General features: G+C 35.8%; 1 protein-coding gene across 1 annotated transcript in view; it reads left to right on the top strand.

Annotated features, from left to right (window-relative positions):
• LOC129249266 (uncharacterized) overlaps window positions 1–25027 on the top strand; it is a 207860-nt gene that overhangs the window by 63299 nt on the left and 119534 nt on the right. Inside the window, exons 5-7 of the mRNA XM_054888975.1 lie at window positions 172–234; window positions 12953–13099; window positions 13488–13617. Coding sequence (XP_054744950.1) covers window positions 172–234; window positions 12953–13099; window positions 13488–13617 — 340 coding nt within the window. The remainder of the gene's footprint in view (window positions 1–171; window positions 235–12952; window positions 13100–13487; window positions 13618–25027) is intronic.

The raw sequence follows: 25027 nt of genomic DNA, 5'->3' as shown, positions 1-25027 counted from the left end.
TCAGGTATCAGGTACGAGTCCAAGCAAGTGAAATTGTTTTGAACCAAGCTTGCGGAATTTTCTCTTTGCTCACTTTTCTGCTGTATTTTTAATACAACTTTCCTCACATTCTTACGCAAATTTTAATTCGATTATTTTTTCGCATTTCCATTTACGTTTTTTTCTTTGCAGCATCATACCATGCAGTGTCACTTACGATGCCCTCACAGATGCTGTCAACAAGGATGACTACAGGTAAGTCAAACGTCGCATGCCGTAAAAGCGTATTCTATGTACCTACACTCACACATGCACATATACTCACACATATGCCTGTAAACGTTCATTCTCATGCAGAGGTTCATATCCTTCCACATTGTCGAGCAAAATTCTTATCCATTTGCGAGCGTTGCTGCGGCGCTTTTGTTTGCAATTATCATCAGCTTGCACACATCCGTTCATATGGCAACATACATTCAGGCGCATAGAGACTGTCGCTCGGCAGCTGCTCGGAATGTACTACAGCCAAATAGTAGTTATACATACTTTCAACTATGTGTGTGTGTGTACAAGCACCGTTGTCCAGTCAGTTAGTTCGCCATAAGTGTCTTACCTGTCTTCTGCAGCTATGTCACTGTGCTGTCAAAAAACATTGTTCACCCTCTTCACCGTCCTATCACACAGCGCACTAGCCTTTGGTCGGTTATATAGGCGCGTGTACAGAGGCAAGTGTGTGTCCTAGCGTCTGCTACTGTTTGTTTTGTGCGCTCTTCAGGTGGCGTTGGACAATGCCCCCCATCCCTGCACTGTTTCGGAGTTATTCAAGTGCATGGCTTGGGGCTGCTATTGCTGTTACCTTTGAAATTCAGTGGAGTTGCATAAAAAACGGGGAGCTGCATCTAACTATGATACTCCTTCAACTCTCAGCTTGCCTCACTCTCCCACCGAGCGTGCACACAAACGACAGAATCATTTAGTTTAATTCGCTTTTGTGCATAGCTCGTCACTTGTAATTTTCCTACTCTGGTGCATGTCGTTGCAACAGTCTAACGGAATAGCTGGGGCTGCTACCCATGACCACTGCAAAAGAGATGTGCGGCAATTTAAAGATAGATGCTATAAAAAGATGCAAAGGCACTCTTTTCTCAGTGAGCACTTTTTTCTAATGCTTTGTGCCGACGTCCATTTGCATGTTTTTATGTACTTTGAATTTCCCCTTGGCTATGCCACAATGATTGGAAAATCATTGATTCTTGATTGCCTTGTGATGGGATTGTCAATTGAAATCCACTCGGAATAAATGTTAACATTAAATATTTAGATAATGATGAGAAGATGAGAAAATGGGGGGAAAAATATTGCAACTAACGACTGCTGCCACAACAACATAGGAAATAAAATAATTGTGAGCAAAACTGTGTGCATAGCTACGCTTTAGGAAGAAAGACATACAAACATTACTGATAGCCCTAGTCAAGTGAACGCAAGTTCAATATCCGCTGCAGCTCTTATGTGTGTTTTTTAATGTTTTTTTTTAAGTTTTTTTTTTAAGACGACTAATACGTCTGCCCATTGTGCCTCAGAAAAGTGAGTTCAAGCAGATCGAGAATCAAGAGGAACAACCGAAGCAGGTTGCTCTTTACCCAACCGATTGCTGAAGATTCGCGTATACACTTATAAAGGAAAACAGTTACATATAAAAACAATTTGCATAATCCATCGATAAGCCATTCCCGCAATGCCTATTAATGATAATCCTTGGCCCAAAACAGTATGGCTGGTATTCAGGCACCAGTATAAATTAGACTTTCTTACTGATATTGAGTAGTATCAAAAAAAGGAAGAAAAGAACTTATACAAATTGTTTAACCCTTTCACTGCCACGGGAATCATGCATCCCATGAGAAATTAAGTATTATTTAAGTAAAAATGTAAGTAAAAGTAAGTAAAAATGTTCCATTATCAATTCTTAGCATTTCACGGCCAAAATCAGCTGATTTGCAAGCTTTCAGTGAGTGCGCCGTTTTTTTATTGCAATTAGTTGGAAGTAACCTCCGGGACGCCATATACAGCCCCAACTAATGCCGTGCAAACAACTCAGTGGAATATATTATCTCAGTAAAAGTCTTTATTGTGAAGGATTCTGCTTATAATTAAAAAAATGGCACTACTGATTTCTTCAACTGAAAAACTTCAAAAAAAAAAAATTTAAATAGAGATTTATTCAATGTTGAAAATTTTAGGAGAACTTTTAAAAGTATTGTAAATTAGCTTCGGTTTTCTTTCCTTTTAATAACTTTTCTGTTTATTTTTTAGTATAAAAAATACTATTAAGAATTTTTTTTTTTGGAACAAAGTATACTTTTTATCAATATTTTTGAGAAATATTTTTGTTGTTTAGCCGTTTCTGGAAAACTTGTTTTTTTTTTGCAGAATTTGGGGTATATTATATTATATCGCAGTTCAAGTGTTTGATTAAAAAAATGGCACAACTAAAGAGATAAGAAAACAATAATTTTGAAATTTATTCGAAGTTGAAAATATTAATATAGAACATTTAAAAGTAAAATATCGTTGGTTTTTTTTTTAATATTTATAACTTTTCTATTTATTTTTTAGTATAAAATATATTTAATTTTTTTTTTATTTTAAAAAGTTCATATATTTTATTACCAAAGTTTTTATAAACTTTTTTGTTTTTGGGCCATTTTTGAATTTCTTGTTTTATTTTTAGAATTCGGGATTTATTATCTCACTACAAGGATCTTCTACAGAAACAATTTTATAATATTAAGATTTTAAGTCTTGAAAATTTTAGGGAGATTGGGATTAATAAATTAAATTTTTTTTTTAATATGTACAGGGTGGGCCAAATAAGACCTACTAATGTTAAGTAGAAATAACATCACAACGCGTTAAAATTATCGAGTTTTTCTATTCTTGTCAACGATCAATTGTTTGAACGCATCGTACATATCGGCATATGTCGGATGAAAAGCATTTCTATTTAAATGGTTATGTCAACAAGCAAAACTGTAGATTGTGGGGCTCTAAAAATCCAATGACAACACACCAACATCAGTTGCACCCATCTAAATGTACTGTTTGGCGCAGTGTTATGGCCACTAGAGTTATCGGTCCATATTTCTTCGAAAATGAGGATGAAACGCCGAAATCGATTTCAGGACCTTCTTACAGAACACTGATTGAAAACTTTTTGCGGCCAATAGAGGAGCAGTATCCTAATTTGTGGTTTCAACAAGATGGAGCAACGGCGCATACTGCTAGGTAAACTATGGACCTGCTGCATGAAATTTTTGGCGAACGTCTGTTTTCCAAAAATTCAGATTTCCCTTGGCCACTTCGTTCGCCGAATTTGATTGCGCCCGACTTCTTTTTATGGGGATATTTAAAAGACAAAGTGTATCTTAATAAACCAGATACTATTAGACTGCTGAAGCAAAATATTCGAGACGAAATATTGAGCCTTCAGCCCGAATCATTGTGGTGTAATGGAAAACGCGTTAAAAGGAGCCAATCTTTGTATCGAGAAAAATACTGGACATTTGTCTGATGCAATATTTCATACATAATTTCCATAAAATATATTCAATGTATAAAAACAATTAATCAAAATAAATGATTATTGTAAAAGTTATTTGTGTTTAACATTAGTAGGTCTTATTTGGTTCACCCTGTGCAATACGTTTATACTGTTTTGTCAACACTTTTGGGAAACATTTTTGTTTTTTGCCATTTTTGAAAAATGTGTTTCTTTTTTTTAAATTTTGTTCTTCGGTATGTATTGTCCCTGTACAAGTTCGCCTTCTTAAGATTTCTATATTGAAATAACAATCTTCTATAGAAAAAAGAAAATGCTTTTGAGAATTTTTCAGTCTTGGAAATTTTAGTATACAACTTTTTGAAGTGAAATATCTGGGGTTATTTTATGCATTTTATAGTTTTTTTGTGGGACAAAACACACTTTTTAAAAAAAATGTGTGGAAAAAATTATGTATATTTTTTTGTCCAAATTTTGTAAACATTTGTCTTTTACCCAGTTTAGAAATTTTCGTTTTGCTTATTATAGATTTTGTTGTTCGGAATATATTAGCCTTTCTTATGACGGATTTTGGATTAAAAAATGGCACTTCTGAAGAATTGAGATTTATTCAATGTTGAAAATTTTAGTATAGAATTTATGAATGCGAAATATTTGCGATGGCAAAATAATTTTTATAAGACCTTTTTTATAGCTTTTGTAAAAAAAAGAATTCAAAAACAAAAAAAATGGATTCATTTTATTAAAGTTTCTGGGAAAGAATATTTTGCCTGTTTTCCTTTTTTTTCTGTTTTTGATTTTGTTCCTCCCTTTTTTACTAGCTTAGGCTATTCTCTGCAGTGACTGCAAATTTCATATCTGCGATTGTTTTGAACATTTTCTTAATTTCGTTTGCATTTTATGGATAAAATATACTTTTCCAAGAAAAATTTTCAGAAAAAAATGTTTATTTTTTATCAAAATTTTTCGGAAAAAATTTTTCTCAGACATTTTTTTCTTGCCATATTTGAAAAAAAATTCCTTTGCTCAGATTTCACTTTATTTGTTTTTTTTTTGTAGTATAATAGACTATGCTCTGGAAGTTTCGTAATGACATCCCCCCCAAATTTTTTAATTATATCCAAATACAATTGCATAATTAGAAGAAATGACGGATCTTTTGGCATGTAATCCCTCCATTGAGTATGATTTCTGTCCCAAAAAAATAACTGAATTTTTGAAAACTAGCTGCTTATAGTACGATGGAGAAGCAGTTAAGCGAATCTCCCTATATTTTCTTTTCATACATAAGGAACACTTTTTTATCATTTCATTTATCAAGAAAATCGCTTAATCTCAAATGGCTTATGAAATGGCAAATTGAAAGTTTATACTGCATACAACTACGCATTAAAAAGCTCTTCCAGTAGGACCGACTCTTTCAAAACTCCCACAAGGCTCCATAAATTTATGAAGTTTATGATATTCGTGCTATGAAGCTCAGATAAATAAAAATTGATAAGCTCGTCCCTAAGCTCAGGCAATACTCCCTCAAACCTTCGCACTCAACTCTCTCCAAACTAATCCCAAATATTTGATGTTTATAAAATAAATTAAAATTATTTGAATTTAAGCAGAAAATATTTATTTTGCAAGGTAGTATTAAATAAAAATTGAAAATGAAATTTTTTTCTCAATATTTCATTGTGCCTTTTTTAATAATTTTCACTTCCCACACTCTTATTGGCAGACATTTCGTTTCATTATCCCACTCGGTCACTATGAGAAACTTAAGGGATCCCGCTGGTCTATATATAACATATAATTGGCGCGTACATCCTTTTTGGGAGTTTGGCCAAGCTCCTCCTCTTATTTGTGGTGTGCGTCTTGATGTTGTTCCACAAATGGAGGGACCTACAGTTTTATGCCGACTCCGAACGGCAGATATTTTTATGAGGAACTTTTTCATGGCAGAAATACACTCGGAGCTTTGCCATTGCCTGCCGAGGGGCGACCGCTATGAGAAAAATCTTTTTCCTAATTTTGGTGTTTCACCGAGATTCGAACCGACGTTCTCTCTGTGAATTCCGGTGGTCTAGAGTTCGAAAATTTTGGGTAATTTCAAAAATTTTTTTTACAATAAAAAATGATATTTAAATTTTTTATGTGTTTTATTTAACTACGTTTACATACAAAAATTAAAACAAATTTTTTTTAATTTTAACTATTTTAAAAATTCCGCTGAAGTTGACCCTCCCTAAAAATTGAGCCTGGACGGTGTTGTCCATTTTGGTTCTTATATTTATTTGAAACACAAAAACCAAATAAATTATTAATCAATATGACTGTAGCTATGACCCATACTAGAATAAAAAAAAACTCTGACAAAATAGCGCGGTTTTGAATTTGACATTCTAAAAATCGGTTTTTTCAGTTTTTTTAATATAATAAAAAAAAACGAAATAATTGAAAAATTGATGAGATTCTAGTACGGGCGATAGCCATTGATGTTGTTGGCAACATGTTAAAATTTCAGACGATTCGGTTGAATAGTGTTTTTTATTTTTTTTACAACACCAAACCGAAAAAAGTCGCTTCGAGATAAATGAGTTTAAAGGTATAGGCGCGCGCGGACCGCTCTCTACCTAGTTAATGGGCTGTAGAAGCTATAATATTGAGAATTTACGCATGAAAAAATATATTTTTAAGATACTGTACTTTCGAAATACCGAAAAAACAAAAAATCGATTTTTTGAAATTTCTAGACCACCGGGTCCCCTTCAAGTTATCGTACTATTTGCCGACTTCGAGAGGCAGATATTTTTACGAGGAGCTTTTTCATGGCAGAAATACACTCGGAGGCTTGGCATTGCCTACCAAGAAGCGACTGCTATTAGAAAACAATGTTCGGTTATTTTTTGTCTCATGCATGGAAATTCGAAACTGTGCATTTTACGAATAGTAGTCACGCACCAATCTGTTCGGCTACCTTACCTTATTATAAACACCTATGTTATCTTAATAATATCTTCGTACCAAATTTATATATGATGACTATGACTCTAGCCACCTCTGTTCACCTACCTAGACGCCCTTCTCCTCTAAGTAATTTGAACAATAGCCCTTATCGAACACTGCAGATCATCTCTATAAAATTTGTAATTTTCCTCGTATTCCTGCCAAGAACTGATTAACATAATTAATTGTGGCAACTCGACACCTTCTAATGTCCTACAGTAAAAGCAAATTAGTTGCATATTCATTAGACTAATTAAAAAACGTTTACGTATCCCTTTGCTCACGCTGTGCATTTGCATGAGGTAAAAACGAACTGGGTAACCACAAGGAAGTAGAAAATGTGGGCAGCGTAAATACAATTACAATGTTGCAAAGCAAAAGAAAATCAGACAATTAATTCGCATTTAACCCTCTTACTAACTATGAGCAAAATTTATTCAGATTCTCTGTTTTCCTAGTAAATGCTTGGTTTTATTTTGTATTTGATTACAAGAAAAGGATGAGCCATCCCCAGATCACCTTTTGAAAATCTAATAAAAAGCATTGTTAAATATTTTTCAATGAGTTTTATTTTATTAGAAAGAGCTAACCTACCCTACGATCAAAAAGTACCAGGTTGACTGTTTTATTCGATTGCCAAGGCGTAGTGCGTCATGAGTAGCTTCCATCGGGCCAGACAGTCAATAAAGAATATTATTTAACCGTTTTGAAGCGTTTGAGAGATGCTGAACGTCACAAACGGCCGGAATTGTGGGCAAACAATTCTTGGATTTTGCATGATGATAACGCGCCATTACACCGAGTCCAAATTGTACTGGATTATTTGATCAGACACCAAGTAGGTGCAAGCACCGTATTCACCTGATATGGCCCTTTGCGACTTCTTTTTGTTTGCCATGTTGAAGTTACCACTTCGTGGAAGAAGATTTCAGTCGATAGAGGAGATCAAAGAAGGCCATCCCTTCGTCAGCCTATCAGGGGTGCATGGAGGATTGGGTTATATGTTGGCACATGTGTGTTGCTCCAGATGGGTCATATTTTGAAGGAGATAAAATAAATTTGCCTGAAATTTAACTCTGTTTTGTTTTATTTAAACATTTCCGGTGGCATGGCGCACCGTCTTGTTGAAACCAGTCACCGTCTAAAGCTTTCTCACTCATTTGCGGGCACATATAATGAGCCAATATCCATCGATATCGGCTTCCATCGACCGTTTCGTTTTCTCGGTAAAAATATGGCGCAATGAAACAAATTTAAATCATCCTTTAAAATGTGCCGCATTGTGGTTTCATTGACGCCAAAATGCTGAGCGCGATGACGATACGACACTGTTGGCTCCTGAGCAACGCTGTCCCTCACCGCTTCAGCAAGTTGCTTGGAACGTCTTGGTCGTTGATGAACGGCATGTTGACGCTCTCCTATTGCCCCGTCCTCAAAAAAATTCGACACCAAACGACGAATGGTATTGACAGACAGACGGTGTCTATTTGCCGCGATGCTTTTTGCGATATGCCCGTTGAGTTAGACACAATAAAACGACTATTTTCGATGTACAGCGTCACTATTTCAGCGCATTTCTTCGATGTAAAGCGATTCATGGTTGAAATTGTACTGAATCGACGTAGCGAAAACATGCAGGTTGTAGTCGATCGGTTGGTAAATGACAAAGTTATTCAGCGTTTACATACCGACATAAAAGATGGCACACCCTGTATAAGATAGAAATATCGGATACCAAGAAATGCAGGAAATGTTGGGAACAGCTCTCAACGGAAACTATAGACGATCTTATTTGCGAATGTCCGTGTTCAAAACACGCTTAAACGCCAGTTAAGCCCCACAGTGGATAGACTGGAAGATATCTTAGTAGTAATTTGAAAATGTATCCTTAAATTCGCAATAAAAACAGGCACCATGCGGGTGGACTATTTCAAAACACAAGCACATAGCTAATGAACTCTATCTGGTATCGTTATGGGCCGAACCGATCTACGGGTCCGCCATATAATTTTACGGAATTAAAAATGCTATAAAAAAGAAACTACTCGATATTTTTCCTAACTGTTTTTTTTTTATTTTGAAGTACAATCCTTCCGGTTAATGATGGAACACAACTTCATTCATATGGCCATGCACCATCCCATACGATCGGTCCAATTTTTCAACACATTTTCGATTGTAGGCGGCTGTATTTCAGCTATGACATCGCGTATGTTGGTCTTTAGTGCATCAATTGTTGCTGGTTTGTTGGCATAACACTGGTCTTTGACGGCATTCCAAAGATAATAATCCAACGGTGTCAAATCGCAGCTCCGAGGCGGCCAAACGATATCCGAATTTCGGCTGATAATGCGATCTTCGAAGACAGTGCGCAAAAGATTGATCGTAGCATTCGCTGTGTGGCAAGTAGCGCCATCTTGTTGGAACCAAATGCCACCAATAACCTCCTCTTCAATTTCTCGGAACAAAAATTCGTTCAACATGGCCCGGTAACGCTCTCCATTGACGGTTACAGCCACTCCTCGCTCATTTTCGAAGAAAAATGGACCAATGATGCCTCTCGAACAAAATCCGCACCAAACAGTGACTCGTTGTGAATGCATCGGCTTTTCTTCGAGTGCGTGCGGGTTTTCTGAGCCCCAAATGCGGCAATTTTGCTTGTTAACATACCCGCCGAGATGGAAATGAGCTTCATCCGAAAAGATGATTTTTCGGTAAAAGTCTTCATCTTCTTCAAGTCGATCCCAATCCCATGAAGCGAAGCGTTCTTTGAGCGTATACACAACCATTTTCGTTCAGCGGAAGAATAAAACTAATTTTCTGTCGAATCAGATGATAGCTAGGTGTTACCATTCTTCAAATAATACCTAGTTCAAGTCCGTAACGATAGATGGCGGGCCCTGTATGTGTATTTGCAAGTCAACCAGGTCAACCTAACCTAACCTAAAGGGCGTAGACGAGCATCTAATTTATAGGAGGGAATAGCCAATAAATGAGTACTTCGCAACTTTCAACTTTTCGAGAGCTTTTCGATGGAAATTTAATTTTGTGCCGCATCAATTGGGCTAAAAACATGTTGCATATCGTCATTCAATTCAGGAGTTTTTGTTCAGTTATTAGCATTCTGCGTCGGCTAAAGCAAAATTGGCATGCGAGGCTATGGAAGTGCCAAATTGCTAGCTTTAAGCCTGAAATGTATTTCCCTTCTTACAATTTTCCCTACAAGGCAAGTCCTCATGTATGCAATTGTTTTGTGAAACACTTTATCTTATGCACTGCTGATTTGTAGCCGCAAGTCACACACAGTTCGAGTGCACAGTGCGCAAGGAGCCAAATTTGCACAGATTATTCTGCACTTTACAGCGGTTGAAAATCTTTATTTTTATATCTTTGCCGACTTCAGTCGTAAATTTTGTGAGAGTCGTTGCGATTGCCGCAGTGCATTGCTCTTTTTTTCCCCGCCGTTGCTAAGGTGTCCTTGCATTGCGCTCTGCGTTAGCTTTTGGTGTTTCTTTTTTATGACACCTCAGTCGTATCCAAGCGCGTACCTACATACAAGCGTATGCCGATTTTTGTAGCAGATTTCTGCTTAAGTGTCTGCGCGCAAACATATGTGTGTTTGTAAGTGCCACTTGCGGCTACGTCCTCGTATGTTGCAAGCACAAATCCATGCTGCAGTGCTCAACCACGCCCATCGCGTGCACGTGCCATCAATGTAACGTGTTTTTCGGTTATCTTTCGCAACTTTACGACTCCAATTGAATTGGCAAATTTAACTCAGCAATATTGCGGATAATTAAATGTTAACAAGCCAAGAGCCCGCAGCGAATTTGTTGCAGAATGCTTCGACAGTTGGATGTTAAATTCAGCACAAGCACGCAGACACACATGCACACATGCACGCATACATATTTACACATTAAACAATACATGTACGTTCTGCAGATTATTTGCTGTAGGGCAAGTGTGTGCGTCTTCACAGTTTCACTTTTGCTGACGGGATTTCTTCTGTCAAAACTAATTCAATTAAAAGCGCTAATTAAGTTATACCCGCGAGAATAAAACAAGTTAAATATTAATGAACATATATATGAACAATTTATTTTTTTAGTACTCTCTCTCTCTCTATGGAGAATTATGAAAAGCTGAAAGGAATTTTAAATACTAAAATTGTGAAATGTTGATTGAAAATTTCAAAGTGCAAAATTAAAAACTTGATACTGGCACAAACCTAAATACAGAAGTAGTTATGAAAGAAGTAATGAAGAAAAATGCACGACATTTTCTTCAACTAAAAAACTGGCCAGAGTGCACAGGTCAAGTCTGCATGTATAGTCTCAGTTAGAAGAAGAGCTCCGGTTTTTTTCTTGTAACTTCAAGGTATATCTCGTTCTGCATTTTGCTGCGTAAAATTCCCTCCTAAGGGCTACGACGCCAGTGCTAACTCAGGTTAGTGTCGTTCGAAACTTTCCCGTAAACGCAACCAAACAAAAATGAGTGAGAAGTACGCGTAGCGTTTCGAGGCGGTATTTTTATGCATGCATTCGAAAGCGTCGAAAATACCTTACGCCGCGGCTGCAAAAGTGAATGAAAAATCAGAAAAATTTTTTGTGATGTGGAATGAGCGGTACAAAGTGTACAAAAATGTTGATGACTTTTCCGAGCGCGGCTTGAAGCGAGTGGCGAAAAAAAGCAGAATTAAGAGATCGTCCAACTTTTTAAGCGGCACCCTTCTTTGCGACTACGCTAAGCGCACCCAATTCTTGCTAAAAAGGGAATAGATGTGAGTATCAGCACCAGGAGGCGAACATATCCTACCGTCCCACATCATCAAAACCACTACTCTCCGAAAAACACATTTAAAAACAACAAAACAAGAAAATGGCGTCAAAGTAATGGACTGGCCTTCCCAGTCGCCAGACGCCAAGCCCATTGAAAATATGTGGGGAATTATGAAAACGCATCTTGCCGGAAAGCCAGTCCATGATTTGAAGCAACTTTTGCGTCAAGGTCGCAAAATCTCGTTCTGTTTGTCGACGAGCTACGCAGAACAGCTGGTTCAAAGCATGAAGAAGATGCCAGGTGAAAATGCTAAATGCAAGTGCCAAGTGGTTGCATACTGCGGTTAATATTTGACAATTTTTTTCGCTGAGACGTATGGATAGCAAAAGGTCAAACAAAGAAAAATAAGCACTATTGTTTTGGGAATTTACGAATTGCTCAATTTGAAAAATTTTTTCGTCAGAAAACACAGTTTTCGGAAATTGATCGTTTTCAGCCAAGCGAAGATACTCCTTCGCTCTCTCAAGTCTGACTTGTTGCTGCCTTGATGTGAGATCATGCGCCTTTTGGATTAGATATGACTTGAGTTTAAGATCATTTTTCAGTATGCCGCGGATGCTACGGTCTGATAATTTCAGTTCTTTGGCCATGTGATTGACACTTCGTCGAGGATTTCCCTCAAGTCGCTTCTTCACTATTTGAATCATTTCACGTGGCGTTGCAGTCTTTTGATGCCCAACTCCATGACGTTTTGCGATGCTACCCGTATCATTGTAATGAGTAATCGTGCGATAAACAAAAACTTTATTCACTTTAAGGTTTTCGAGCTCACGAACCATCGCTGGTTGTGATTTTCCAGCCAAATATAATGCAATCACTTTGTTACGTTTGAAATCCATTACTGATTTTCTTTTTCGTGTTTACTCTCGGCAAAATGCTTCCGCGCGCTAGAAACAATACTCTGGACTGTCAATTGACTAACTAGCAGACAGATGATGCATGGGCGAGCTGTCTGAATGGTTACACTTCAAGTGCCTCACCCTGTAGTTTTGTGTACCAATAAATTATTCCTCCCTGCAAAATTACAACTTAATTCCTTTCATTTTTCCAGCAATATATCAAACAAAAATTGGTCAATTACGAGTTATTTACTTGAAATTTATAATTTCAACTCGAATCGACTAATAGCGGCTTGCTGTTTCTAAACAAGCTAGAAAACCTATTTAGCTGCACAATTTTTAGAAATTCCTCTTCAACTGGTCTTGAAATTTATGAGATCGAAAGTTTAATAAGCGCTTGAGAGAGAATTTGCCTGTAAATTCAGAGCTTGATTGAAAACTTCTTCCCAATTCGACGTTTGCATATTTCTACAGTGGCACAACTCTTTAAGTTTAATTGAAAAATTCAGCTACATGCATTTTGCTCGTATCAGTCATCATTGTCAATTGAGTTAAATAAATAAATATTTCAAAGTACCTTTCCAAAGTACTTCTTATTTGCATGCAAAGCACACCACAATTCTACCAATTTTATTTTGCACAATATCTAATTTCTACTCCAAACTCATGTCAATGTAACTGCTTCAATGCTTTTCACATTTAAACTATTTCCCCCTTCTATGTTTTTGCACAGCGAGGATCCCACTGCTGAAGAGCTATCGAAATGGAATGCCTTTGTCGAATCAATTAAATCGAAACTAACCGTGAAACAAGTGGTTGATGGCGTACGTTCTGGTGGATCGTTGTCGTTCGATTATCTGCTCTTGATTGTGACCGCTGAGTGAGTATGAGTAGTAGCAATCAAAAAGAAGTGGATGAGGGATAAAAAAAAAAATAATAAATAGAAAGGAAACTCAGCTGAGGAAATTGGCGCAATAGAAATAGAAATACTTATTAATGCTAAAAGCAGTAAAGTAGCAACTATGCAGGAATAGATTAAATGAAAATAGCAACTCAATGAAGATAATCAATATTTAATTTAATTACTTTGTGGTCCGGAATAGTTCTAATCCAGTTCGGTTCTACTGGAAATAACGTAGCATTTAAATTACTTGCTTTAAAAATTTATTTATATATTCAATGTTTCTCTTTGCCACACTTTTTCATGTATTTACTTAGAATATTTTCAGTTATTGGATTTCATATATAATATTTTTGTATACTTTCAGCTCTTTGGCTGCGCTAGGTTTAATTGAAAACAGCGCAACAAATATTGTGGCTGCCATGTTGGTTTCACCACTCATGGGACCGGTGATGTCGATTACTTTTGGTACAATAATTTCGGATACACAGTTGGTTGTGAGTATTGCCGCAATACTGAATGTAACTGGAGTAGTCGTATGTAACAAAACTGTATGTAACAGTGCTATGTATGTGAAGCACTGTTCGGCATAGTGAAGGTCAAAATGGGAAAGGGAGGTGGGAATTTATTTTGCAGAATGACTGCGTTGGGAAAGTGTATCAAAACCCCCCGCGGATTCGATTCATGGAGCTCAAAATTATTTTTTTTGATAAAATTAAGCTTTCATATTTGTGGCCAATATTATTCTTCTCTTCTTCTTCTTCATTTATTAAAGGGAGTTCCTGTTTACTTACTATGAATAAGTTCGTGCGGTTTTTTTCGAAATTTGAAACTTTATTGACGTAAAATGGTTACAAATTTAATATTCAAAGTATTGTCCATCGCTTACTACTCCTTTTTCCCATCTTTCTGGCAATTCACGGATTCCCTTTGTGAAAAATTCGGTCGGTTTTGCCGCAATCCACGAATCGATCCATTTTTTGACTTCATCGTAATTACTGAAGTGCTGGTCAGCCAGGCCATGTTGCATCGATCGGAAGAGATAGTAATCGGATGGCGCAAGGTCTGAACTATACGGCGGGTGGGGTAGGACATCCCATTTGAGCGTTTCTAAGTATGTTTTGACCACTTGTGCAACATGTGGCCGAGCATTGTCATGTTGCAAAATAACTTTGTCGTGTCTATCGGCGTATTGCGGCCGTTTTTCTCGCAGTGCTCGGCTCAAACGCATCAATTGTCGTCGGTAGACATCCCCCGTAATCGTTTCATTCGGTTTCAGTAGCTCATAATACACAACACCCAGCTGGTCCCACCAGATACACAGCATAACCTTCAGGCCATGAATATTCTGCGCCGACGTCGATGTTGAAGCATGGCCAGGGTATCCATACGTTGCCCGACGTTTTGGATTGTCGTAATGGACCCACTTTTCATCGCCAGTCACAATTCGATGCAAAAAACCCTTTCTTTTGTGCCGTTGAAGCAGTTGTTCGCATGCCATAAAACGGCGTTCAACGTCTCTTGGCTTCAATTCATACGGCACCCAATGGCCTACCCTTCGGATCATTCCCATGGCTTTTAAACGTTTGGAAATGGTTGATTGATCAACTCCCAAAGTTTTTGCAACCTCTTCTTGCGTTTGAGCCGGATATTGATCGAGCAATTCCTCCAATTCGGTATCCATGAACTTTGGCGGCGCACCCTCGCGTTCTTCGTCTTCCAAGCCAAAATCACCACTTTTAAAGCGTGCAAACCACTTCTGGCACGTTCGCTCAGCTAGAGCATGCTCACCATAAACTTCCACCAAGATACGATGACTTTCGGCTGCTTTTTTCTTCATATTAAAATAATGAAGAAGAATTCCCCGCAAAAACACATTATTTGGCACGAAATTCGACATTTTCAAGTGTGGTAAAAATATTGTTGTTTACGCTTCAAATAAAAAACTTATACTGACGTTTGTGCCTTACGACAGTAGCTCTCCAATGAATGTTTGGAAATGTGGATCGATGGAATAATAATCAAGTTACGCCATCTGTTGTAAAACCGCACGAACTTATTCATAGTCCAATATTTGGATTAATTTTACTGTAGCTCAGTGAACTCGAATGTCCGTCATTCGTTCCATCTCTTCGGTGACCGCCCGGGTGGTCTAGTGTGGATTCATCCGTCGTTCATCGCCATATCTGCTATGTGTTCGCTTGACCAGGGGGTTCGATAAATTAGGAGAAACATTATATGTATTAATCTGAGCCAAATACTACGTTGGGGCATATAAAATGAGTTTAAAGAGCAATTGTTTTCCACAACTGATTATTACGACTCATAGTGGAACTTTATCACCTTTGTTTCGACAAGTTTCTAAAATAGACTGTGGAAAATAGAGTTAGAGAATAAGAAGGTTCTACAAATACAAGGTGGCTCAAATTAATCACCCTATCAGAAGGGCTCTGGATGCATTCCAAACAACATCAAGGAGTGTCTTACGCTGTCGCCAATCTCTAAATGTGATGGCCAAACAATATCGTATAATCTTATGCTGGGTTCCAGGCCACAGAGATATACCAGGGAACTCTACAAGACCAAGAAGACTGGACAAGTTTTGGGATTGTATGTGATCTCTAAACGCGTGAATTTCCCTTATTGACAAAAAGAAAAAACATCACTTATAAGGAAACTAAGGCAGGTCGAGGATAGAGCCTTGTGGATCACAAGCTTGTACAGACTTAGGTTAGGATATTGACAAACTTGATTTGACTTTTTGCGCTCTATCCTCCAGATAGCTTGCTATAAGCTTCACCGAACTGTCTTTGAAATTAAATTAGTATTTTTGCTTCATAAAAAACAGGTTGTGTTCCACTGAATCAAGCGCCTTAGAGAAATTAAGTAAGCAAAGAAGTATTAAGTTGCTACTGTCAAACTTAATAGGAATATCGTGGTTTAAAATAATCGTATATGTTGTGTCTCCTCGAAATCACTATTTGTGACATTGGCACCACTTTTTTGGAGGGCGCGCGTATTGGTATTTTTCTTGACAGCATCCATATGTTATGTTGGGGTTTATTGATAGAGAATTACAAGGAAAACCACAGAAATATGAGCTTTGATATTTTGTGAATGGTTTCGGAAAGGAATATCAAGATTTGAAGCTCCATTTATAAATTTGAATTGTCTTTATGCCGAAATAAACAGCCTTCAACCGAGCAGCACAAATTGCTTTGTACTAATTTCCCTTACTAAGATCTAAACAAAGTGTTGGATAATTAATTAATTTATTTATTTAGGATAATTTTCTTTTCCTTCGTCCAGCGCTAAACATTTTTAAGCTTTGCTGATCCTAGGGAAATTTTAAAATTTCAATTTTCCTCATACAATTTTTTTTTATTACAATCCACTGCTTATAGTGAATCTTATCAAGACTTCCTTTAAAGATTCAAAAATATTCCCTAATTTTAAACTGGATTTTATTAATAAAAATGTTTTGCTCACCAGTACATTATTTGGCTGATATGTGTAAACACTTGTGCTTGCATAAATAAATTCAAATTTGAAAAAGCCAGGACATGAAGCACCGAGATGTTGGTAACTTCTGAACCACTCAGTCTAAACAGTCCATTGCATTCAAAGCCCTGGAAAGTAACAGGGAAGATAGTCAAGGAGGAAAGTAACTGAAAGAAATAAGCCACTTTATTATTTTACAATAAACGTAATACTCCTCATCATTAAATTGTTATACAAAAAATTTACTCGCTAAATTCTTTACACCGAACTTATATTTGAAACCAATTCGTCAAAAATCAACTTCTTTTGTTAACCAGGAAAAATTTCGTATGCACCTGAAACTATAATCTTTTAGTAGTAATGCTGCATACTCGGTTTTTTACTTTCTTGTCAATTACATTTTTAAAGGGATTTATAGCTTCCAAAGACTAAATTTTCCACTTAAGTATCTATACCAGCCTGTGATATTAATATTTACATCAGTTTCAAAGAAAAATTTCGCGAACGGTGTAAGATCACACTACACAATTAAGTGCAAATGACCTGGTCTTATCCCAATTAAATATTTTCTATTAAATATTGTGGCTGTAATCTCAGCTGGGGTTTGGTTTGTCGATGTTCGCCTGAAGCAAAAGTTACGCATACGCCCCGGTGCGCATGTAATTTTCTTTATTTGCTACATACTCGTATTAGCTTGATCCAATTAATATAGCATTACAAAAAAACAGACTGCAATATTAATTAGTTTTATGAAAGATATCATTTCCGCCCTTTTTTACTCTTCTTCAATCCATAAGGATATAAGTATTACATTAACTATTCATTGCGCCGAATTGCTTAGTTACTTTTTCAAATTGTATTTTATATGAATGGTTTACTCCTGTCTCTGCGCTTGGCAATTCATATCCGGTTTTATATCACTCTTTACATAATTTTGCTTCTATTTTAGTTTCATTTCATTATATTTATCTTCTATTATTGTCAACACTAGCCACGATATTGCCACGCATACTGTGTGGGAAAAACTAAATGAAAAAAGAAAGCAGAAAAAGGAAAATTTCAAATCCATTTCCGTTGCAGCACTATTTACTCATTCATTAAATAAAAATTGCATTTTTCGCACCATGCAATGCACATAAATGCACGAATACTTAATGTGACATTTACAAGTGCGGCCAAAGTGGCTTTGCGCTGCCCTCAACTGAAGCTGAGTGCATGAAATGGTATGTAAAAATAGATATAAACAAGAGCAGTAGAAAATATGCATGCATTAATAATTGAAAAATGATAAAAGAGAAAAAAATTGGGATGTAAATAAAAGTATGCACACGCGCATGCAAATGAGATCCACACTACGCTTCAACCACTGCCAACCATGTGGCTAAGCTGGCGGGCATATTTGCACAGTTCACTAAAAAATTGAAATCTATTGACACAAATAGTATTGAATTGATAAATGGGAAAGTAAATAGGATAAATAAATGGAGTATTTGCACAAAACTAGTTTTTATAAAAACTAATATGTAAGTGGATGTGTGTGCGTAAATGCCAACATAACTGTAATGCCGACATATGCGACAGTATTTAGAATGAACCAAAAAAAGTGTTTTAACAAAAGTGCTCACCGGAAAAAACAAAACAAAACAAAAAAAAAAATAAACAAAAAAAAACTTTTTGCCGGAAATCGTGGATAAAAATGTGGCAAAATTTTGAACAGGGTTTTAATTAATAAAAAATTTTTGGTGACCAATATATTATTTGACTGATATGTGTAAACACTTGTGCTTGCATAAGAAAAATTGAAATTTGAAAAAGTCAGGACACGAAGCATCGACATGTTGGTAACTCCGAAACCACTCAGCCTAAATAGTCCATTGCATTCAAAGCTCTGGAAAGTAACAGGGTAGATAGTTAAGTAGGAAAGTAACAGAAATAAATAGGCCACTTTATTCTTTTACAATATACGCAATATTTCTCATCAAAAATGAAGTTCATTGTGCATGAAATGGTAAGCGAAAAGATTTCCAAAGATGAGCTTTAGATATATGAAAGGAAATTTTCAACATCGTATGCAAAAAAAATTGTGATAAATCAAAACGATTTGTAGTACGCATATTTGCTCGCCATATTGTATCAACACAGATAGCTGCTACAAGCTGACAAATTTTCTAAAAAGCAATACAGAAAAACTTGAAGATAATACTTTTTGATAGAGAATATATTAAGGCGGACTTGTACATTAGAGAGTCAGTAATTATTTCTTTGTAATATCATAACTAAAAGTACACAAGCCTGTTTTTAGTAAAAACGTGAAAAAAAGTGGTAGGTTATTAATATAGTAAAATTTCTGGGTAATTCAGATAAGTAAGGAATCGCCTTAATTCAATATATGAGATATATGTATGTAGGTAAATATGCCTTGTCCAAAGAGTTTCATTGTCTGAAAAGAGAATTTTCATTTTTTATAAAACTACGCGGTCTTTTTGATGGTAACCAATCTCTGATTTCATTCAAATCCTTGCAATTACTTCAAGGAATAATACAAGAACCTTAAAGGACCGTTAATAAATTCAGTGCAAAAAGAGTATTAAAATATGCTGAATGCGCTCAAAATATATAACTCACGGATTTTTATTTATTTTTGCCGGAGCAAGCACAGAATGCAGACAACATCAAGTCCGTTCTACTGCACTCGGGTTACTTTTTTTAATTTTCTTTAAATCTACTCGACCTCCGAAGAAATCTCAGCAGATCTTGTGATGCCAAAGAGCCAAGGTGGTCGCTTCTGAACACATCAGTGCCAAAAACCTTTCTCAAATAAAATCAAATGAAATCAAACAAAATCAAATAAAATTAAGTAAAATCAAATAAAATCATTTAAAATCAAATAAAATATAATCAAATAAAATCAAATAAAAGCAAAGAAAATCAAGTAAAATCAAAAAAAAAAATCAAACAAAATTAAACAAAATCAAATAAAATCTAATATATTAAAATTAAGTAAAATCAAATAAAATCATTTAAAATCAAATAAAATAAAATCAAATCAAATAAAAGCAAATAGAATCAAGTAAAATAAAAAAAAACCAAACAAAATTAAACAAAATCAAATAAAATGAAATAAAATCAAATAAAAGCAAATAAAATTAAACAAAATCAAATAAAATCAAATAAAATTAAGTAAAATCAAATAAAATCACTTAAAATCAAATAAAATAAAACAAAATCAAATAAAATCAATTAAACCAAATAAAATCAAACAAAATCAAATAAAATCAAACAAAATTAAATAAAAGCAAATAAAATCAAGTAAAATCAAAAAAAATCAAACAAAATTAAACAAAATCAAATAAAATTAAACAAAATCAAATAAAATCAAATAAAATTAAGTAAAATCAAATAAGATCATTTAAAATCAAATAAAATCAAATAAAATTAAGTAAAATGAAATAAAAGCAAATAAAATCATATAAAGTCAAATAAAATCAAAGTCCTCAGAGGACCTCAGTGATTCAAGCGAAGACCAGGCAGATGCACAGAAAGTGGTCCTCGTCTCATCCTCCTCTCCACATGCTAAGCAGAGTGCACTGTCTGAGATGCCTACATTTTCCATGTGCTTCGCTCATTGAAAGTGGCCCGTCACTCCCTTCTGCTTAATAATAGGAGGATTTGCGACAGTCGGTCGGACATGACAGGTAACATCAGCTCTGTCCATCTGCAGCCTCTCTCAGCTTGCCAAGCTCGCTTGTGGGTTGAACTAGCCCATTTGCTAACCGCTGCTTTTATGGCTGCAGAAGGGTGTGGCAGTACTACGAATACAAATTAAACTCAAAAAAAAAAAAAAAAAAATCATTTGAGCGGTATTAAATTTTTTAAAATTGTATATGATTCGCAATTATTCAAAATGGCGGATTCAACCCATCATTACATCAAATTGGTTTTTGGATTTAATTGTCTTCTTCTTTTACTTTTCACATTATCCGTCATTTTCCATAAGCTATTTGGAATTCTAAAAAGCTCACATCCGATTTGAGATCAAGGACAACTAAAAACTCCGAGTATCAATCCGAATCGGATAAATCCTTAAAAAAGGCTATATTCATATTGCATCTGCAATTTTGAAATCAACAAAGTGCTATCTGATTCATAGTTAACGACCCCAAAAATTCCAGAGCAGTAGTTTTCTTGCAAATCCGACAAATTTTTTTACAAATTTGACAACCAAATTGAATTCACTGTTTTTGATTTCGAAACCTGACCATGAATTCGTAATCAAAAACCTCCCAATACTGAGGTTCAAGAGAATCATTTCTCAAAACTTTACCTTCATATTGGATTCGCCGTTTTGAACCGGAACGACCCGGATTCATATCCGGACAAGGACTGTCGCTCCAGCAGCATTTTCCATACAGGTATGGAGAATTTTTATACTGATACAACAACAAAAACTAACGTCCGCTCCCACGACAGTCGGGTGTACGTTACCCGAACGAGCGGAATTTATAATGGCCGAGGACTGTCACTCCAACAGCGTTCCGTATCAAGCGCGTAACGATTTTCGCGTGAATCCATAAACAGAAATCAAAACTCCACCGACATCTCGAATCCACGTTTTGGAATTATGAAAAATGCAAATGCAAAAGCCTCCGTGCGTACGCGAAAGCTCTTTTGAATGAAAAAAAACACCCGCTAAATATTTAATATCTGTGTTATGATTCTCAGACTCCCATTCAAATGATGTTTTCAATGAGTTTTTTTTTTTTTTTGCAAATATTGTTATCCTCTTTCCTTTCGTTTCATATTTCCGTTTTTATTGACTGAAAGCCGACAACATCGCGCAGGTCTGCTATATTAATGCAATATACCATAAAATCGTGCTTTGAAAAAATCAAAAACAAAAATATTATACTTATGGAAACCAAAGGCGAGAGCGAAAATGAAGTAGGATATTAAAAATGTGTAAAGAAGCAACCAACACCTTTATAAAAAGCAGACTAGCACGAATGCATTAAAGTACTCACAGAGGAGCGTGAATGAATGCACACATACTAACACACATACATAAGTATCTATATGATATGAATGTGGAACACACATACACTCGCCCATTTGTATATAAGCAAGTGCTTGCATACGAGACGTGCATAGAATTGCATTGAATATGAAAGAAATTTATACAAGTGCCAGTGGTGCCTCAGTAAAGCCAAAGTGTGAAGCATAGTAACGCCTTTCTTTACATAATACTGCATACACATTTGTAGATATGTATGCAGAAAATGTCTATCGACACCCATTTTCAGTCTTTCAGTTGGTGTAGAGCAGGTGGCCCAGCCAGTCCCAACAAGCAGGTGGCAAGTAGCGAAATTGTGGTGCAACCAAGCCGTCGCACTAAGTACATCCAAAGCACTTCATCAGCTGGTAGTAGTAACTGGAGTAAATTCAGAGTGCGAACATATGGTGTGGTAGCAAAAGAAGAAGAAGACAAGTAGTGCTCTTATGAGTATGTAGAGAAATGTATAAAAAGTCGTGATAGTTAAAGTATTGCAACGAGTATAAAGCGAAGACTGCGTTGCCATGAAAGGAATGGAAAGGAAAGGAAAGGTGTGTTCAACGAAAGTGTGGAATGAATAAAAAATGTGTATACGAGTACAGTGGCATTACCTTAATTTGAAGTGCGTCGAGAAGTAGACAGAATGAGGCTCTCCAATTAAAATTGTAATTTAGTTTGCCGCATGTGAGTGTAATCATTTTTATACTAACTTGCTTGAACTTTTGACCGAGCATGCAAATACATTCATGTTTATGCATAGGTGTGCCTGTTTGTGTGGAATATGAGCAGGTGCTATTCATGTATGGAAGTAGTAGTGCACGTGTGTGAAGGCAAAGAATAGTTGCATACGTTGAAACTGAGTACATTTTATTGAGCTTATTAAAAGTCCGCAAAGATCCAAAAATGTATGAAAGCTCGTACAGGAATAACAGATAATCTTTTCTAAGTGGAAAATTTCTCCATTTACTTAAATAAATATATGTTAAATTGCTACTGTGTATGCCAAAGTATATGCGCTCTAACAGAGCTGAAGTATATTTTCATTTATTTTGGAATTTTTATTTTCTAACTTTAAAATAACATCGTAAGTCAATTGCTTATTCTTGTAATAATTGAATTGCTAATGCTTCTAAGCATGCATTAAATAGAATTTATAGCAATAAGTAATGAATAAAAAAAGAAAATATAAGTAGGCATATTCATAGTGCTTGTTGCCATTATTACTAAGTATTCACTTTTCGTAACTTCTACGTATTTTTCAAATTGTGTTCAACTAAGTGTAAACTTGCGGCGAAAATTGTGCTCAAAAAGCACGAAAGTGTTCATTTGTCGCACAATGACTTAGAAAAAACTTTAAGGGTACCCGGTGGTCTAGAGCACGAAAATTTCCCGATTTTTTTTTGCCATTAAAAATTTAAAAAACGATGTTTCAACTTTTCGGGCTTATTAGTACTTTTATTGAGCATACAAAAAATTTTTTTTTTCACTTTTGAAACCATATTTATTATTATAAAAATGCCGCTGAAGATGACCCTCTCGAAAAATCAAACCCGGACGGCGTTGATGATTTCGAGACTTCTACTCATCTGAAACACAAAATTCAAGAAGATTCTTAATCAGAAAGAGTGCAGTTATGGTTGGAACTAGAACAAATCGAAAACATGAAAAATTGACAAAATGGCGTCGGGTTTTTCACAAGTTTTTATTTATGATTTTATGATTCTAGTTCCGACAATAGCGATACATGTTGTGAAAAACATATCGAAATTTCAAGTGATTCGGTTGAATAGTTTTTTTGTTTTCATCCCCACCGTGCCGAAAAAAGTCGTTTCGAGATAAATGAGTTTAAAGTTGGAGGTACAGGAGCGCGCGGACCACTCTCTACCTAGTTAGTGGGTTATAGAAGCCATAATACTGACAGTTTGAGCATGAAAATCTCGCAGTATATTCTTAAGATTCTATGCTCTCGAAATATCGAAAAAATAAAAAATCGATTTTTTGAAATTTCTAGACCACCGGGTGGCCTTAAGTGGTCCAAAAATTGTTGCAACTGTGTGTTGAAAAAGTTGATTGAATCCTTATCGTTGAAACGAAGGCCTAGAAGTGGCAGAAATAAACGACTTGTGTCGCAGTCAAAAACCAAAGAAGTGGCGCCATTATTTCGTAAAAATTCTTGCCTTTCACTTCGAGATGCGGTAAGGCAGATCCAAATGTCGAAAGGTTAAGTCCAAAAAGTGCGCAAAAGTGAAGATTTACAATCATGTAATAAGCCAATCGAAATGATCAACAATATAAGAACGGAAAAGCACGTGCGTGAATATTATGCCGTCAATATATCCATGAATATGGTTGTATGGTTATGGACGATGAAACATACGTCAAAGTATACTTTAAGCAGTTTTAGGGCGCTGATTTTTATACTGCAATGAAGAGCATAGAAGTCCCAGGTACCTTAAAGCTAAAAATATTGGACACCTATTCTCAAAAATGTGTGGCTTGCCAAGCCATCTACCAGTGTGGTACGAAAATCAAAGTGTTCATTACGACGGGCACTAAAAATCAAGAAATTCATTTGAAGAGGTGTTTGCAACAACGTTTGATGCCATTCATAGAACAACATAAGGGCTCAGTTCTGCTCTGGCTCGATTTAGCATCGTGTCATTATAGTCGTCTTGGTATGAATCATGAACTGGTATGTAAACCACGGGGTAAATAATGTTCAAAAGGACCACAATCCACCAAACTGTCCACAATTTCGATCCATTGAAAAATATTGGCAAATTATTAAAAGAAAATTGCTAAAAGCGAGAAAATAAATTAAAAATGAGCAGCAGTTTACAATGAATTGGCAGAGAGCAGCAGATACCACGCGAAAGCCTAATGAAATGGGTAAAGTAGAAATTGCGCCATATTGGACGCAGGTACTGGCTTAATTGGTGCTTAAGGATATTTCGCCACTGCGTAAGTGGCCTTGTGAAGTTTTCTTCGTTTTTGCACTGGGGAAATTGTAGTCAACCAATCAAACGGAGCAGATGCACTCACAGCAAAGAGAGACTGTCGTCTTAGTCTACAAGCAGGCGAAAAGCTTCGTCGAAAAACTAATATTTATTTCATTGTATGCAAAAATCCAGTTTGTAAACAGCACTCAAAAATCTCTTATACACATTTCACTGCCTTCCACCGAATCCACAAATACATATCATTTCATATTTTACCATAAGTTTCATTGTAACCAACTTTTTTTTAACCTTGCTGCAAATGAGTCAAAATGAAGAACAAAACAAAAAAATTTTATTTTTTCTCAAATCAAAATGTTTTCAACGATTAGTTTTAAATTAAAAATTTAAAAATAAATT

The sequence above is a fragment of the Anastrepha obliqua genome, chromosome 5 (genome assembly GCF_027943255.1).
Source record: "Anastrepha obliqua isolate idAnaObli1 chromosome 5, idAnaObli1_1.0, whole genome shotgun sequence".
In the NCBI taxonomy this organism is placed as follows: Eukaryota; Metazoa; Arthropoda; class Insecta; order Diptera; family Tephritidae; genus Anastrepha; species Anastrepha obliqua.
This window is presented reverse-complemented; position numbering and strand designations above follow the sequence as displayed.